This window comes from Rhinolophus ferrumequinum, chromosome 10 (genome assembly GCF_004115265.2).
Source record: "Rhinolophus ferrumequinum isolate MPI-CBG mRhiFer1 chromosome 10, mRhiFer1_v1.p, whole genome shotgun sequence".
NCBI classification, from domain to species: Eukaryota; Metazoa; Chordata; class Mammalia; order Chiroptera; family Rhinolophidae; genus Rhinolophus; species Rhinolophus ferrumequinum.
In genome coordinates, this window is record NC_046293.1 from 18669803 (window position 1) to 18688950 (window position 19148).

Genomic DNA, 19148 nt, shown 5'->3' on the forward strand with positions numbered 1-19148 from the left:
AGAATTACATTAATAACAAATACCTTTGGTAAAATGCTTCACAACATGGAAAAATGTTTATACCTATACTCCTATACGCAGAGCTTATCTTTTTATATCTAAAGTAAGATGATCCTGAGATATACTCTTGAAATACATGTTGTTGTTTTTTTCTTGTGGGAGCACTCAGAGGTCAGAAAATTTAAAAAATTATAGTTTTCTAAAAAATGGTTAATACCATTCTTTGGCCTATACAGAAGTAATGTTTAATCTTATTCAGAAAACAAAGATTATACCAGCTGAGTACAATCATTCTCTTTACAACCACAAAAAGTAATTATTATCAGTTGAGCCAGAACAGATTACTTACAGGAGACAAACCTGTTTTAAGAAACAAACATAAAAATTAAGGAGACTTAGAAATGTACAGTGAAAACACACATCTATTCAACAAATTATTGAGTACCCACTAAGTGGAAAGCACCATGCGAGGTACAGTAGGGGAAACAAATAAACCATTCAGTTTTCATCACTGTTTACGAACTTAAGACCACTGTACAGATTTAAAACGCAATTATGAGAGGTTATAAGGCAATATGTGCTTAAATATCAAAATCAGTAATTTGAACAGTAAGTAAGTTCTGAAGACAGAGTATATGTAACTCTTGAAAGCACTTCCAACCTATGTACTTGGTGTACTTTTTACTACAGAAAGTCAGATTCTTGATATTGTAATTTTAAAAAAAGGTACCAAGAGCACTAGGGTGGCAGCTGGAGAAGGGGGAAGAGGAATAACTGGGTAGGAAATTAGAGTAAATGACCACTAAGGTCACTTCCTTAGGACTAGTTCTTCCCTGATTTAAGAACGTATAAAACTTGAAATACATTGTAGTACAGTAAGTAAAAACTGAAACTCATAAAGCACTTAAGTGTTGTCTAAGAGGACGGTTTTCAAACTCTGGTGAACATCTATATACATTTAATACCATCTAATGACTGAATAACTTATTAAGCCATATAGATGCCTATGTACTATCTGAAACATTTGGAATCAGAATCTATAAATATGCAGTCAGGGCATTTATATTTTTAGCAGCTGCTCCAGGTGATTCTGACGCACAGTGTGAAAATTAAGTGTTATATGATTAAGTACACAATCTTCAGCGGCAAGAAAACCCTGGTTCAAAAATCAGTTCTAATACTTACTAACACTGTTTCCACCTAAACTAGCTTCCCTAACACAATGTCTAACCTTTAAAAAGGGGGATACCTCCACTGACTGTTATAAGGATTAAAGATGATGATGCACGTAACAATGTTTAGTACAATTCCTGGCACTTTTAGTAAGCATTCATTGAATTCATTCATATAACAAACATTTAGTAAGTATTTACACAGCAACAAGAGATGAAGAACGTCTCATAAATTTATTAGGTATTAATAAATATGGCAACTCTGCAACGGGGTCATGAGAACATATAATTAGGGGAATCTATCCTAATGAGGAAAGTCTTCCCGAAGTGAGCTGAATGATGAGCTGGCATTAATTGGATGAAACGGAAAGGAAGTGCATTTCCTGGCAGATTAAGCTTCATAACCAAAAGCCGTGTACCTGAAGCAAAACAGAGTGACTAGGGGAAAAAGGACTGCCAGCAAGCTCTGTGGCGATGAGACTGGAAAGGCAACTGGAGGACACAAACAGGCTTTTAAAAATATTAGTTTCTCTTAAAAACAATGAAAGCCACTGCAGGGTTTTAAACATGGAGACAATGTGATTAGATCTGCAGTTTTAAAAAGTCACTCAGTCTGGTGTGGAAAACTAACTGCAGGTAGACTATAATTGGGAGGCTAGTGATACCTCAGATGAAAGATGACGGTGGCTGGAGCTACAGTACTAGGGGTGAAGATGAAGACAGACTTGAGAGATATTCAAGAGGCAAAATCAACAGGACTTCACGAGAGATTGCTATGAGGCACGAGAGAGAAAGCTGTCAAACTTCGACTCCTATAGAAAGGGATAGATGATGAAGCTAGTCACTCGAGTTAAACACAGTAAGAGGACCTATTTTTCTTGGGGGGTGGCAGTAAATCATGAATTCCAAATATGTGAGTATGCGTAGTTATTCCCAATTACAAGGTTGATTTGTACAGAAATATTCCGTTGTATAGAAATACAATGCCTGTATTTGTTTTATTGGTTGTTTGTGGATCTTAGAGACAAAAGAATAGGTTTCTGCGTGTGTGTTGTGTAAAGTGTATCTGAACAGAATGAAGGTCCTTACCTTCCAGTTAGGTTCCGTTCCATGACACAATCCCCCAAAAGCATCTTCTATGAGTACAATTTAATACTGTCAAGAATTCTACCTATACAGTGCTGATAAATCATTATTAAATTTTAAAAAAATATTTATACTAAAGAAAAAGACAGAAAGCCAAACAAACAAAAAACCTGCAAAGTCCAAAAGGCAGTTTCAAGCACCTGACTTTCAAACTATTACCAGAGCCTGATCGAGTTTTACAGTGACAGACTGTAAACTAGGTCAATTTTCCAGAATGGAGAGGCATGCGAACGCGTCTTAGAAAACTTCTTACTACAATAGAATCCAATCTGTAAAACAAGCCATCCTACAGATAATTCCTGGATTTGATCTACAAAAACATAGATGGCAATTTACAGCTGTAAGTCACTACTGACATAGCGCTTTTAAGTCCCTTGAGTGTGGAGTCTCATGAAGACTGTTACAGGAGCTGACTTGACAATACTGGTTCCCTTAATTACTATACTAATCATAGGTATGTATTCAATCCGATCCCAAGAAGTTTTTGCAAGCTTTATCGGGCTTAACCTTCCTCCATCCTTTCTCTCCCGCTTAGAAAAATAAGAGTGCAGAAACGACCGAGGGGTTTTTCAGTCTTAACAAAACACCTGCCCCACCCACCTCAAACACAATAACCTTCCGTTGCAGAACTATAGCTACTGTCAGAAAAGGACGCCAGGGGTAGGGCCAGCTTGGTAAACCTGGTTATCAGTTGCGGACCTCAGAATTGAGGGGATCTGTCTCACCCAGTCCTGGAGTAGTATCCAATTTCCCAAAAGAGACGCAAGAACTCCACCACGGAAACCCGAGCTCCAGAGCCGGAGCCGGGAGCTCTCCCTGGGACAGACGGCCCCAGCCCCGGGTCTCCCGTCACTTCAAGGCCTCTTCCGGGGACTCGGGCCTCTCGGATCCGCTCCCCGGAGCTCGCTCCCCCAGCTCGGCTTCGCCAGGGCGCCCACCGCCCGGCCAGCCCAGCTCTCCGCCAGCAGGCCCGTCACCTAGCAACAGTCGCCAGCTGTGGGGGCCTCGGGAGGCCTAGCCTCGGCGCGGGTCTTCCCCATTCCCTCCTCGCCGGCCTTGGGAGCCCAGGCGGGAGCGTGACCGGTGAAGGAGGTCAGTCGATGGCCGTGGGCGGTCACTCACCTCTTCCTCAATTCTCCCGAGAGGGGCGGTGCTGGGGCTCGTTTCCCCCGCCCAGCCAAACACCTCCTGGCTGCTCCTGCTTAGCTTCCGCTCGGGGCCGAAGCTCCCAGCTTACTCCATAGCCTTCTCCACCCGCGCGGCCTCAGAGGCTGGAGCCGGAGGAGGGAAGGGGGAGGGGAGGGGAGGGACTGGGGAGGAAGAGTTAGGGAGGGGGAAGAAGACCGAAAGACCAGCTGGCCAGGGCATGACGTCACTTCCTGCTGGTTCGGAAGGGGCGGGGAGGGGCCATCCTTGGCTCCCCGCCCCCGAGAGCAAGGTGGAGGCGGGGTTACGGGCCGGGGGAGGAGCCGGCAAGCGAGCTTCGGGCGGTTCTTTTGACTCCGCTGTTCAGTACCCTTGGCAGCCAGATCGAGCTTCGCCGCGCAGCACTAGTGGGCCGAGCCCTAGAGGTGGCTTCTGCCGGAAAACGAGGACAGGTAGCCCTATACGGGACAGGTATACATAGGATAGGTAGCCCTATACCAAGTGTGTACCAAAGGGGAGGGCAGCTCGGGAGCGTGTGATTTGGCCTATGCTCCTCGGGAAACTGGGGCCCGCCCCTTTCCTAGCACACCTGCCCTCTCTGGTCCTGGACTAACAACCTCGACTTGGCCTTTTCGGAACTACTCTCCTTGAGAAGTCCAGGAAAACAGTGCTTCTCAAACTTTAATATGCACACGAATCATTTGGAGACTTTGTTAAAGTGCAGTTTGGATTCAGCTGTAGAATCTGATATTCTGCTTTTCAAATAAGTTCTCCGATAATACCAATGCTATTGGTCGACAGGCTACACTTAGAAGAAGAGATTAAGGTACTAAATGAAAAATTCCTTGAGCACGAAGGCTATTTCTTTAACCTAGCCTACTTGTGTAAAAAGTTAGAGGCGGATGGTCCATGGAAAATATCCTTTACTCCACCGCGCAACAACTCGTAGCTTTCTACATCCCTTCGCACCCAAACTCGTCCCTTCCCGCCCATCGCTCCTCCCTCCTCTAATCCTTACCCCTCTCCATCCTTCACCTACACCCCACTCCTGTCTCCGTACTGTCCACAATATCTCGGGCTAATATTTAAAAGCTAGACAGACTAACGGCTTCTGTTAATAAAGGCATTTGAAGGTGATGGGTTTTTATTTCTGTCATTTTATCTGTAAAATTGGGTATCCTGGTTCCAATTATCCAGTCAAAGAAGGAGAGAGCTAAATTCTTGGATTCTAACCCCAAAAATCTAGAAACAGCATTCTAGATGTTTCATTTTATTCCCTTGTCATTCTTAAAATTCTTTAAAATTTGCTCTAGTGGAAGGGAATAAGGAGTGATTGCTGAGTTTCTTTTTGAAGTTATGAAATGGTCTGCCAACTAGATCGTAGTGATGGTTGCACAACTTTGTGACCACTAAAATACCACTGAATTGTATACCTTAATAAGGCGAACGATGTGGTATGCCAATTATATCTCAATAAAAATTTTGCTGTCTCCAATTAATTGAAAAATTTACATATGTACTTTATAAAAATTTGGAAATATATAGAAAACCGAACATCCTCTTTCATTACAATCCTAGTTCTCAAAGGTTAATAGTTTGAAGTTTATCCTTCCAGACCTTTCTATTTATTTACATATATTTGTGTGTAGGTTGGGAATTCATTTTTACATAACTAGGATGATAGTATACAACTTGTTCTGCTCAACTTGTTGGGGTTTGTTTTGTTTTGTTTTTCCTACTTGATATCCTTCCATGCTGTAAACCTCATTTTTCCTAATGGCTGCTTAATATTTATTCCATAGTAAGGCGATGCCACATTTTATTTAACGATTCCCCAGGTGATGGACATTTTTATTGTTTTCAGATTTTCATTATTCCTCACAAACTTTTTTTTCAACAAGGAAAATAAATTGATTAATTTTATTGAGCTCTTTGCCCTAGATCTCGCTCATAAAGAACTTGCCATTGATCAAAAAAGCAAAAAGAAGAAAGCAAACAAAAAAGGCTGGTGAAGCCACAGTTCTGTAATAATCAAGACTCCAGGTGTGTGTGGGTGCGTTTAAGTGTGTCCTGAAATAATATTCTTCAAGATTAAGTATAGCTAGTACTTAAACATGTAATTTTAGAGTGTATAAATTTAAATAATAATATATTTAATATCAGTGAGGTAAGTGCCTACATCTACTCTGTTTTTATTGGCATACATGGTGCAATCTTAGTAAATATGTTATGGTTTACATAAGATGCGAGGAGTAGAAATTTAAGAAAGACAATGACAATAGATATGCCATAAAAAAGCATAAAGTCAAAACTGAAAAACTTAAATATTTTTGTGTAATCTAAATATGTGTTGGTTAGAAACATGTTTAATTTTCTTTTTCCAGGATGTTCTGGTCCTTTTCAAACTACTCAGCTATGGGATGGTATTATTCATTCCCTTCAGACTCAAGTGGAAATAAAAAGAAGGAGGCATCATTTATGAACATATGAAGATTGTTTTACTGGTTCTGATGCTGTTGATGTAGTATTAAGTCATCTTATGCAAAAAATGTGTCTAAATAGTAATGAAATCTCTCATCTTAAAGGAGTTCATTTTTGCCAACTTCTAATGAACCATAAAGTATTTGAAGCCATAGAAATGAAGCTATTCAAAAATGAAAAGGAATTGGAATTTGAAGCTTCCAAATATTGTCTCTACAGGTTTCTAGGCAATAATCAACTTATGTTTTTTGCAAAAGCAAAAAGGATGCTGAGAATGGATTAACTGGATAAAATCAGAGGCATCTTTAAGGTTAGTGTTGACTGGGATACTGTAATGTATCGTATTTAGATTCTGGCAGAACAGTCTTCATTGAGCTAAACTTGAATGTTATGCTTTCAGGTTTTTTTTCTCTCAGAAGTCAAGAAAAGAAATAGCCATGTAAACATCTATTTCTGCATTTGTTCTAAAACTGCTGTGGAGGACATTACCACATAAATTTTTCAGAATTTATACCAGGAAAAACTTTATCTCCTCTGATGAATTGTATGCTTCCTAATTTTGAAAAATTAGGAAATTACTTACCCAAAGTAAAAAGAAGCCAAAGTTTTCTGGAAATTCAAGAGCAAAAACTTTCTACTCCATCATAGCAACCATGTTAACCTTATAATTAGCATACATCCTTTCTATTTATTTGTAATCCTAATTTGGTCTTTTTTGGCGATATTCTATTATCTAGTAGTTTATTACTTGTGTCTTTTATTGTAAGCTGCCTGAAATCTTTTTTTGGAAATAAAGAATATATAAGTTTAATACATTAAAATGTATATTTGAAATTTTGGTCCTGTCTATAATTGAAAAATTCACATACTATTTTTTAACAGACCAGAAGACGGACTGATTTCAAGTCCTCTAGCACAAGAGATTGGTGAGGAAAGAATTAAGGAACTCATTAATACAATGAGTGGGAATCTGGTTTTGACAAACCTGTTTTCTTGCTTTCAAAAGAACGTAATTTCAATTTTCTCTTTTCTTCAGAACTTTGTAAGAAAGAACTGACTTTAAAAAAAAAAAAGACTTTATTTTTTAGAACCGTTTTAGGTTCCTAGAAAAACTGAGCAGAAAGTACAGAGAGTTCCCATATATCCCTGCTCCACATGCACACAGCTTCCCTATCAACAGCCCCCACCCGAGTGGTATATTTCTTACAGTCCATGAACCTACAGTAACACATCATTATCACCCAAAGCCCACAGTTTACATTAGGGTTCACTCCTGGTGCTGTGTATTCAGTGGGTTTTGACAAATATATAATGACATGTATCTACCATTATAGTATCATACAATCATGTATGCTTCATCTATTCATTCCTCCCTTCCCCCAACCCCTTGCAACCACTGATCTTTTTACTGTCTCCAAGAACTGACTTTTCAGTTATAATAAAAGTAGTGTGTTGGGTGTATCAACTCACTAATCCTCTTTCCTGTAAGAGTTCCTTCTACATAGTGATTACATCAGACAAGACAGGTGAGGCAATATAGATCCAATAACATTTTTTACAAGGACCATGAACAGATTAAGTGGAGGTGTTACATTCCACACTACCAGAAGAAAACATACAGACTCATTACCAGTCCTTATAATTTATAATCCATGACCATCTTCTAAGGAGTATATCCTTTGTCCATTACATAAACCCCTCCCAAACATCTCCCTGCCCTTTACCTTTCAGAACAAATTAGCTAAGCTACCTGTTGCTCTATTCCTCTTTACTATTTACTTCATCTACTTGTGCTTTGCTCCTTATTAGGCTAGTAATGGTGGAAAGAAGAGCCCCATACCCAGAGCAATTCAATATCGTTTCACCCTTTACTGAATTTGGTCAAACCATGGTAGAAGCAAAACAAACATGATTTACACACACACTGGAGGAGCAAAGGTTATCAACAATAGTTAGGATAAGTGTGATAAGGGGAATACAGGGTGCCCAAAGAAAGGGTGCAGAATTAGAAGAGGGACTAGCAGAGAACTCTGAGGAAGACCAATATTTAGAGGACAGGCAGAAGAAGAGCCAACAGAAGTACAGTTTTTATCTAATTCAAATGAAAAACTAACTTGTCCCACCATCTTGGATGTAATTTATCAGCAAAGATGCTAAGAAAAATAATTTCCACTTGTTGAGCCTTTCTCTGTACTAAGCAATTTGTTATGCATTTTATATTCATTGTCTATAATCTAACAAGAGGCCTCTAAAGTGAGGGATTAAACTCCCACTTTATAGTGGGTGAAATTGAAACTCCCTTTTTATAGTTGGCGAAATAGAAGGATAAATAAAGAAAACACAGTATGAAGGAAAGCAGGCATTCTTATGTGCTTTTTTAAAAAAAATGTATTTTTATCTTTGTTATACATGCATATAATGTAAAACATTGATAGCATCCTACAGGTTTTGTTACCAAAAAATAGCAGTTCCCTGCCCTTCTCCCACCCATTTCTTCCTCTCCAGAGACAATCATTGACAACTTGTATCTCATATCCCTAAATAGGATGCTTATATTGCTACTTGATGATTTTTCAGATTTAGGTATATCTGCTAAGTTTCTACAAAGGAAATGGGGGTTTAGGCCTCTTCCCTTTGTTGCATCTGTCTCCCAAACACTTTAAATAATACTTATGCTTTTATACTCTTTTATGTGTAATATATATAACAAAAAATGTCAGGTGAAAATAGGAGGAATATATATAGATTTAGACGATGTTGTTTAGCCAGATATTTTATTTTATTTTTTTTATTTTTTTTTTTTAGCCAGATATTTTAAACAGTAAGTCACAAAACAATAAACTATTAAGTTTTGTTGAAAGAGAGACTTTATGTTAAAACAAAAATCAGCCAATCTGGGAACCACTGCTTTAGTTTAGACTGCTTATTTTATAGATAAGGAAACTGCAACTCAAGAGAATTTAGATAATTTAACAAGTTTCCACAGTCTGGCATAGATTCAGACCTAGATTACCATACTCTTATCCAATGTTTTATCAGTATTGTTACAACAAAGTACTGTAAATTATAAAATGAGTGAGGATGAGGTGTGTTTATTTGGTATGTTTGCTCTTTGTCACAAGTGAATGTATCAGCCTTCAGAATAGAAAAACACAAAATCTATTTTAGTTGTTCTTTCTAATAAAAGCATAGTTTTCAGAGAGGTAGTCCTTAATAAGTTACTAATAGGTAATCTCTTTATGTTCAAAAGCCTTTTTTTTTTAAAAATCTAGTAGGGTGGGGTTTTTGTTTCATAAAAAGGTTTGGAAAGGAGAACTAACTTTAAAATTGACTAGTTGCTCTTGTATTTGATGCATTAAAAAAAGTTCACTTTTGGAGAAGTTTCATTTTCATACCAAAACTTTTTGGGGAAAGTGCATTTGGAAATTTCTCTGTTCCTAATAAATCAAGCATGAATAGTTTTGTTGTTGTGATCCACTAAAGTACGATTCTTCTCTGATCCTAAAGCACAAACAACCCATCAGACATTAATAGATGTAAAATTAGGAATAAAACCATATAGACACTATCTGGTTTTATAAAATTAAATAATTAGCTTGCCAACAAGAAAATTTAAGCCATGTTCTACTTGGGAAAATAGCGCTGGTTAAGGGTATGTGGTTGGAGCACACCTCTATAAATTTCAGCCAAAAAATAAAGGTATGGAGTTCCTCTATTTTTAAAAAAGGCCATTTCTTAATTCCCAAATAACTTCACTTGACTGAGTTGAAAACTCTGCCAGCAGTGGTAAAGCAGTGCAATTACAGGACTGCAGGCCTCCTTACAAATTTGCACTTGTGTGACAAGATTTAAGGTGAACCACCTTTGCTGAGATTTATTTTTGAGTTTTTTCTTTTTTATATATACACCCTATACATATACATATGTATTCATATATGAACTTGTGTGTCTAGGCTATCCTAAACATCGCCTGGATTGCACACTCTTCAAATGCAGTCTATCCCTTTTTTGTCTGCATCACTCAGCACAATAATCATTGAATATGAAGAGCTCCATAAAGATGGCTGCGGTGATGTGATGCGTTGCCACAATATCCTACTTGAGTTTAATTTCCCTATACAGAGCTAGGTGTTCTCTTTATTATCTTTGTATTTGACATGCATATTTCTCTGTCCTGTCTCTTTCAGGTCTTTGCTAATATATTATGATAGTTCCCACACACCTTATTTAAAATTACAACATTTCCCCCTACCACTACTTCTCTTCTACCTAATTTCTCTCCATAGAACTTACCACTAACTAACACACTGCATATTTCACTTTTTATTTATTGCCTGCCTCCCTACCCCCACTAGAATATTAACTCCATTAAGGCAAAGATTTTTACCTGTTTTATTTACCACTGTATCCCTGGCACCTAGAACAGTGCCCAGCACAAAATAGGTCTCAATAAATATTTGTTGAATAAATGAATGTTCTGTCTTAATGCTCTTGGAAAAGTGCTTTTTCCACTTTTGGATTTATTCATGTTATGTATACTTCGTGGTGATTTTTGATAAAATTTGTCTTCACCACTTTTATAGGTCGCTATTTTGCCTCTGTAGTTAGGGTGTAGCTGCTGAAGGCCCACAATTTTTTATGTATCGTTTTCCAGCACCTGGTTCAGTGCCATGCCCAACGGTTGTTATTGACAAATGTGGACTGATTCATTAGAGTCCATTATGACTTACTTTCAGTGAGTCTTTACTAAAAGATTGTTAATTTGATTTATTTTTGGCCAATAACTCACAGGTAGCAAACTCAGATGACTTTAGGAGCCAGGCAGGTTAGAGGGCCAGTGGGACTTAATTATCAAACACGTAGGAAAATACATAATGTTGTTTTGCTTGAAATGTATGGCCCTCTCAGGCTATTTTTCCTATTCCCACTTAACACGTAGATATAAGTACAGGGAGATTATTTTTTACTGTAGCAAAACCAATAGGACAATATCATGGAAATGGTAGCTGACACTCAACTTCATTCTATGGGATACAATGGGGAGAGGTGGGATTTGTGGCCAACTAGAAATGACATGCCAGTGCAAAGGGGTTGCCTACTGGTAGTGATTCATATCAGCTGACTTTGGTCAGGCATTAATTCAAGCCTCGTGTTATGAGATCTTATGATTTTTTTTAAAAAGAAGCTGGAAACCCAGAATTTTACATGAAATCTTCCATTTTTATATAAGTAATTTTATTCAAAGTGCTTTATAACCAAACAAATTATGGCTATGGTCCAAATTTAATACATAGGGTACTGGCTTGGGAGCTCTGCAAGAGATTTACTATAGCTGTAGCTTTTATGATTTTGTTTCATTTAAAGGAAAAACAAAACATTAATTATGATCTGACGAGGATAATAAAAAACTTAACTCTTAACAGGAATGACCAGAAACCCAAGTTAAGATTAATCTAATACTCTATTTTAATTTAAAAACAACAAACTACAATTACCCGTGCTACTTTGAATAAAACTTTAAATAATTAACAAGCTTATATTCTCTCAGTTATGCAAAATAATTTATAAGCATTAGTAGATTTTTATATTTGGAATTATTTATATTTGGATCTAACAAAGAAAGGTTGGTGCAAAAGTAATTGTGGTTTAAAAGGTTAAAAATCATTGTAAAAACTGCAATTACTTTTGCCCCATCTAATAGCCTATTATTGGCCTTAAAAACTAAATAATATCACTTTTATAATCAACATAACCAGAAAATACAATCAATATGGCTCATAACCCTGGTGTCTATTTAAAGATCCACCTTGTAAAGAAAAATTGTAATTTAGCAAATTTAAATTTTCCTAGCATTAAATTAATCCATTTATATGTGTGTGTGTGTGTGTGTATGTGTGTGTGTGTGTGTGTGTGTGTGTGTGTGTGTGTATATTAAAGTAGCTTTTCTTTTGTATTAAATGGAAGGATTTTATAATATTGGCTGAATGTGTATTATTTCTCAATCTGATAGTTATTTTTCTTTTTAAGCTATAGAAGATGTCTGGAAACAACAAACATTGTTACATATTCTTCAAATGATTCATCTTCCATTCTTGGAAAATATTTTGGAGCCTCCAGTCAAAACACAAAATCTTCAATTAAGTAAAGAGGAAGATCTTGTTATCTCAAATGCCTGTCTAGACAGAGAGGTTATTCCAAGTTTATGTCTCCTGAGTGACCATTTTTATTGTTTAATAATTGGTAACTAAAAAGGTCTTCACATATTTCACCCTAGGTATTTTAAGATGCGAGAACATATTCATATTTATAAGCTAATACCATCTGTTTTAGAAATTAATCACTGTGAATTCTCATTTGATCTAACAAAGAAAGTCACTGGTTATGACCTGCAAGATTATTGGAAATCAGTGTGGGTTCATTCATATTATTTCAGTCATGATTTGTCTATCATCCTCTCCCTGCACCAGTTCAGTGTTTGCTAAAGCTCTATCATTTCTGTTTTATGACCCTCAAATAACATTAACCATCAGTTTCTACCAGTTTACTTTATCCCTGCCCTAAAAGAATCTACAGTCTAGTAGAGGAGACATTCATGAAACAACATTACAGTCCAATGAGATAAGTCCTATCATAAAATCAGCCTCATTTGTGGGGAAGAGGTTCAGGGAACCCAGTTATCTTAATGAGGCTCCATTCTCTTTCACTTTGAATTCCAATATATTTGTCACTCCTACTGCCAGGAACTATAGGTATAAGACAGTGGGTACTGTTGGAATTCCAACAGAGAGAACGGATGTGATCCTTTTTCCCATGTGAGCCAAACAAGAAAACATCAGACTTCTAAGGCTGATGACCAGAAAATTCCAGATCCTGGGAAGAGCTTGGTGATGAGACCTGCGGACCCACTTAGATAATCAACTGTGGTCCTGTTTGCACATGGCAGGTTTCCCTAATTCACAATAAGCCAAGAAAGGGCCAAACAAAGAGCTGAGTCTTCTCTAGCTTGTGAGTCAGGTAGAGTATAGGGACACCAGTAAAGAAACAGGATTTCTCTGGATGCTTCTGCAGGAAACAGACAGCAGCCAATCTGCCTTTATAAGCTTCCAGGAGGAAAGGATAGGTTATCTGCAAGAGAAAACCAATACAACTGTCATTAATGTTTTCATTTGCAACACTAGAATCTAGAAGATAATAAGTCACAGATCTTAGGCAAGATGTACGGTACCATTCACCTGTTGGTGGGAGGTGGGGGGAGAGAAGGAAAGATGGAAGAGAAAAGGGAAGAAGGAAAGATATTTGAGGATTATCAAGAATTCAGCGAGTATATCACTTAGGAACCCTGTCCAAGAAAATATTTGAAGAACGCTTTTAAACATACTACAAAGAAATAGCCAGAACCATAAGATTATGAAGAGGAAAGAAAACATTGGTAGGCAACGAATTTTGATCTGTACTCTTACTATTTTCTTTCATTTTGTACTCACGTGCACACGTACACACATAGTTCCAAGTTGATATGGTAAGACTATGTGGGAATGTATAAAATGTAAGTGCTAAATAAAAAGTCAAAACAGAAGGGACATACTATTAAGGGAAATTATAATAAATACTAATCTATCTCAGTAAAAGCTGGGGCTTGGGAACGTGGCAGATGAGAAGGGGAAATTAAAGGCCTTTCAAAGGCATCACTGAAGGAAGGAGGGGTGAAAAGATCCTAAATTTCTTATTGGGGTGGGGAGAGAAGAAAGGGAAGATAGTGTGTGGTGGGGTCAATAGTGCATATTGTTTGGGGAAATAGTTGGTGTTTTATTTTCAAATAACAGAACAATAGGCTAATTATTGGAGTGGGAAAGGGAAGGGAACCACTAATGAAATGGAACAGTACAGATGAACTCCTCTGAACCAAATCTAACAAAATTAGAAATAAATAATGAAAAGGTGGCCAGAAATATTTTAACACCTTGAAAATAAAGGTATAGAAAGTTATGGTGGTATTTGGTGAGGACAAAAAGCTATTCCCTCTTATTCACTCCTCATTCATCCAGCAAAATTTATTGAAATGATTCTCTGAAAAATAGTTTCTTCCTTAGATTTGGCTAAATATAAGCTAGATTTGATTGTTTTGTCAAACAGTAGTTTATCAGAACAGCTTTAGGTAGTTAAATGGAAATGTTAACCCTTGATTTGTTTTGTTTTGTATTTTTCCTCCAGGATTGATAACTGGCTTAAGGCAGCAACTGAATGCTTGGAATATTTCCCTGACCAGTTAATAGTTTTGGTTAGTCAGCAGTTAGTGCAAAACAGAAATGAAGAGACGAGATTGAATACACAGAAGAAGATACTCTTTGATGTCGTAGTAAAGTGTTATAATCAAGAGAGAGATTGTTAACTGATGAGCATTTTGATATTCATTCAGGAATTACTGAACTTTTAGGTAAGAGACGTTTAAACTTTAATTTTTTGCATAATAAAAAACATTTTTAAAGATAAAAGTTGAATAAAATGTTATATGTTACATTTTAATATTTTTCTTCGATGACATCAAATACTCAATGGAATTTTTTTTTTTACTTCATTAATGTTGCCTGCCATGTAAATCGTACTATCAAATGTAACTAATGTAGTAGAGGACATTAGCTCTCAGGTAATTATATATAAGAAACATTTTGATATAGTACAGGATTCGAGAACTGTTGTATCTAGAAATATTTCTGATGTATTATTTGGTGACCTTTTAGCAAAATAAAAATCGAGTGATCTAACATCATGTCACTTTTTTAGCTATGTAGGTGGCCATGTAATTTCATGTGAAAAGCAAAATACTGTTTGATAATGCTGGATGTAATTATGCAAGTGTTTGGCATATTATATGGAATTATATACATAATTTCCGGTGTGTTTAAAACATTTCATAAGGAAAACTTTGAAGTGTAAAAAAGAATCTAGATTATGTTCTTTTGTACACTTGAAAATAATTAAAAAAAAAGACTCTGAAAACCCAAGACAGCATCATAGCATTTCAATTGACTAGTACGTACTATCATCTCCATTTTTTTGTCCCATGCTTTGTCTTCTTTGTAACTCATGTAACAGAAAATGAGAAAAGAACAGAAGCACTTGAAGCGACACACCTATATCTAAGATTGTTGTTGCCCAACATTAGAGAAGAATTACAACAGCTACTTATCTTTATGGCTATTACATTAGAACCTAATACTTACAAGTTACATAAACAGGTAAAAATAAATTGCAACAACAGTTTTATAATTTTCTATTTTTTCTTTTAAAAACTGTTCAAGCTAGTATTAATTTTAATATTAATAACAAAACTGTGGTCCTGAAAACTCTTGCCAAAGCAGTTTTGCAAACGAAATCATTATTTAAAGTATAGGCAGAAGAACTCGTCTGGTTTCTACTGGGGCGTCACCCTGAGCTCTTCAAGGTATCTCTGGCATTTTGTCTGGGCGCATTTATTACTAAGCTATTAGTGTCAAGCAAAAAGGCAAATTATTCACTTAATAATTTATTGAGTACCTCTAATGTGCAAAGTTTGAAGGAGTACCTACCGACTAAAGAGAAGAAAGCAGACTTAATGTTGTTATTTGCAAATATATTAATTTCTTCAACCCATTTCTGGTGCATCAAAATACTGTTTGATAATGCTGGATGTAATTATGCAAGTGTTTGGCATATTATATGGAATTATATACATAATTTCCTATGTTTTGAAACTATGTGCCAGGTACTAAGTGCTTAGAATACGTCAGCAAACAACACAAATATGCGGGCCCTTGCAGCGCTTCTATCCAAGTGGAGGATGACAGACAAAAAAATACACGCATTCATTGTCAAGTCATATAGTTTGACAGAAGGCAATAAATGCAATAGAAAAAAAAGAAAAAGCAGATTAAGAGTATTTAATGGGTGCTAGGAAGGGAGGAAGGGGATGATTGGGAGCTTATAGTATTAAACAGGTTGGCCAAGATTGGGCTCAGTGAGAAGTGAAATTTGAGCAAAGACTGGAAGGAGGAGTCAACCAAAAGGCTCTGAGGGTGGGAGTAGTGGTTTTGGGCAGAGAGAATGGTTCCTAGAGCAGAGGCCCTGGGGGTGATGCATGCCTGGGTGCTGAGGGCCAGCAAGGAAGTGGGGAGCAAAGGGGAGGTAGAGATGAGGTTAGAGAGGTGGAGGCCCTTTAGGCCACCAGAGAGACTTTGCTTCTCCTTGGGATAAAATACATCACTGGAGGGTTTGAGCAGAACAGTGGCCTGATTTGACCAACATTTACAAAGATAACACTGGCTTTTGTGGTGAGAATAGATTGTTGAGGGGCAAAGGTAGAAGCAGGAACACCTTTTAGGAGGCTGTTGTAATAATCTGGACAAGAGATCTCATGACTTGAAACAGAGGAGTAGCAATACAGTTAGTAAAATGTGTTCAGATGCTTTGATATATTTTGAAAACACGTCAAGATTGGTTTTTTAGCCTCACTACTATATTGTATTTTAGTACTGATAGTGGTACTTGCAGTGGTACTTCTCAAAGCCTTTACAAAGAATTGCTCCCCTCAATTTTTTTTCAGGATACCGAAGATTTAATGAGAAAAATTACATGCATAGATTTGTATTGATAAGATTGGACCAGAAATGCAACGGTATGAGGGAGAGTGGATGGTAAGGTAGGGGGGCTCTGGAGTCAGAGAACTGGATCTACTACTTGAACTACTTGGGTTCTGAAGGGAAAATGTTAGCAAATGAGTGCCCTGGATTGAGGGAAAATTCAATTTAGAAAACAGCAGAATTACTAGAAGAGTTGTTCAGCAATGTTTAAATGTTTTATTTTTATTTAAAATGACATTTTGTGTAACATGCCCTAATGGAGCTTATTTTGATCAACATATAGCCTACTATTGAATGACTTCTAAGGAATGGTTTTTGAAAATTCTGAGGCATTAATTACTAAAGAGAAATTCCTCACCCAGTAGCGCACCTCCACCTAGTGACAGCTCCATAAATTACAGTTATTAGGCTTAAATAGAATTCCCAAGAGTCATTCAATTTTAGGCTAAACCTTTTTGAGGGAGTTATATGCAAAGGATTTTTTTTCACTGTATAAATAAAATGCAGCTCCAATCACTGTAAAGCTTACCTCCTGTTAGAACAGTCTGTAAATTTCCATGTGAATTAACAGCCTGATTCATGGTGCTTAAGACTCCGCTTAAACTTCTATGATTCACATTCTCAGGTACTATCCAGGCAAATAAAAGATTTTCTAACTCCAAAAAATAAAATTGAGACAAAACATTTCCCTCATATAACTTATATACATAATGTTCAAGATTGAAAGTCATTCCTGAGACCTTTTTTTCTCGAAGTCTTTCCTCCCTGTACTCTCTACAGGTGGATTTGGAAGTGCTTTTACTCTGCGATTGCTGTGCGCTGGAAAGATTTTGAACATTAAAAACCAGAAAGTTGGTGTTGCAATTCCAGCTCTGTCACTTAACCACTGTGTGATTAGTGACACTATTAGGCAACTCTTTGTTGCCGGAGTCACTCACCGGTGCATCACGGAACATTTGATGTATGCCAGCACTCCACTTGTAGCTAGTGCCAGCCACATTATATGCAGAACCACCTTTAAAACCAGGTTTGAACTTTTTCTCTTTGGGATTAGGACACCTCCATGAGGTCACAGATGTGGGCTGAGGGAAAGGTTAACAGTGCAGTAAATGATCTGAGTGTGAGCTCACGCAATAAACTTGTCCCACCTAAGTCCCCTCTTCCGCTTGACAATGGCATGCTTCTGTGCATGCCTAACCTGCAGTGGGAAAGGGAAATAATCCCAGGGAGCAGAATTGAGAGCGTTATTTCCGGTTGTTCAACTTGCATGAAGATATGGCTGGAGATGAGGGCTAATGGTTTGACTAGAGGATCAGAGACTTGAGAACTAAAGACAAGAAACCTGGGAACTAGAAGCTTTAGGAAAGAAGTATCTGACTAGACATCTCAGCATAGGCCCCAACTGCGAGGATGTTTTTGTCCTGTGTGAAAGGTCATCAAAGACCTCTTCTGTAGGGAAGGCGCTAGAGGGACAACACGGCCTATACTGTGTATATTGCCGTGTTTCCCCAAAAATAAGACCTAGCTAGACAATCAGCTCTAATGCGTCTTTTGGAGCAAAAATTAATATAAGACCCGATCTTATTTTACTATAAGACCAGGTCTTATATAATATAATATGACATATGATATATGATATATAATACCGGGTCATATATTAATTTTTGCTCCAAAAGACGCATTAGAGTTGATTGTCCAGCTAGGTCTTATTTTCAGGGAAACACGGTAGCTAGCTTCTCTCCCCTGCCATCCCAGTGCTGGCTCAGTGGTGCTACATTCAGGTGAAAATTCCCTCAGCTTCTTTCTGTTTTTCAGTAGTAGGATCCATTCTGCTAGTCAACCTATCAATTAAGCATAAGTAATCCTATTTTTAATTTCTAAGATCTGTCTTTAACAACTTGTTCGTGTTGTAATAGATATTCCCTCATCAGTCTCTTACAGAATATAACTTGTAAAGTTTCTTTTTGCTTATTATATTCCCTTAGGGGTTCGTTTTTGTTTCTTGGATTTGGTGCCTCTCTGGTGGTGTTAAGTACCCCTCAAATGTTTACTGCTTGGGTGTCTGTTTTTTTCATTTATGAATGAATTCCTATCTACCTGTTGGTGAATCTAGTTTCTGAATATGGTGCTTTTCCTAGGTAAGCAGGAGGAAGGGGCGCTAAGTTCTCTAGGGTCCCGCCCAGTCAGAATTCTTTCTAATGGGGTCTGAGGTCTCTGTAGCCAGAGATCAAATAGTGCCAGTGCCACAATCAACTGTTCCTTTCATTTTTTTTTTCATTCTGCTGCATTTAGTAGATATGACATTATTTCAGGTTCTATTCTTTCTCTCTCCAACTCGAACACCTCTCTTCTTACCGTTGGGCCTCAATTCCAAGCAAGGGAGTAGTGCTCAGCTGTTTCCGATTTATTCTTTTAATGGCTCGCTCATGAACTCCTACTCTCTGTATTTGCCCAGAATTAAAATATCTCTGTACTTGTTTTTATGTCTTTAGTTTTCTCCTGCTCTGATCTGGGACAAGGGCTTTCTTGTTCTTCTTTCTCTAACAAGTTAATGCAATTTGTTTTCCATCTTTTAGAAATTCCTCCA

General features: G+C 37.3%; 2 protein-coding genes across 8 annotated transcripts in view; one reads left to right on the plus strand and one right to left on the minus strand.

Annotated features, from left to right (window-relative positions):
* Positions 1–3699, minus strand: part of SCYL2 (SCY1 like pseudokinase 2) — a 55788-nt gene extending 52089 nt beyond the window's left edge. For 2 of the 7 annotated variants that reach the window (XM_033116543.1, XM_033116538.1), the window contains exon 1: positions 3441–3699. The gene's annotated coding sequence lies outside the window, so the exon portion shown is untranslated. Of the gene's footprint in view, positions 1–3043 lie in introns of all 7 variants that reach the window. The other 5 variants (XM_033116542.1, XM_033116541.1, XM_033116544.1 and 2 more) reach the window with 4 other exon arrangements.
* On the plus strand, positions 1850–18118 carry DEPDC4 (DEP domain containing 4). The gene is given in 14 exon segments (XM_033117630.1): positions 1850–1915; positions 3077–3424; positions 3713–3869; positions 3872–3916; positions 5849–6175; positions 6178–6261; positions 6836–6918; positions 7034–7139; positions 7280–7471; positions 11982–12155; positions 14153–14329; positions 14332–14379; positions 15039–15181; positions 15262–18118. Coding segments are annotated over 14 exon segments (2391 nt in total). The 3' UTR covers positions 15703–18118.
* The last annotated feature ends 1030 nt before the right edge of the window (positions 18119–19148 follow it).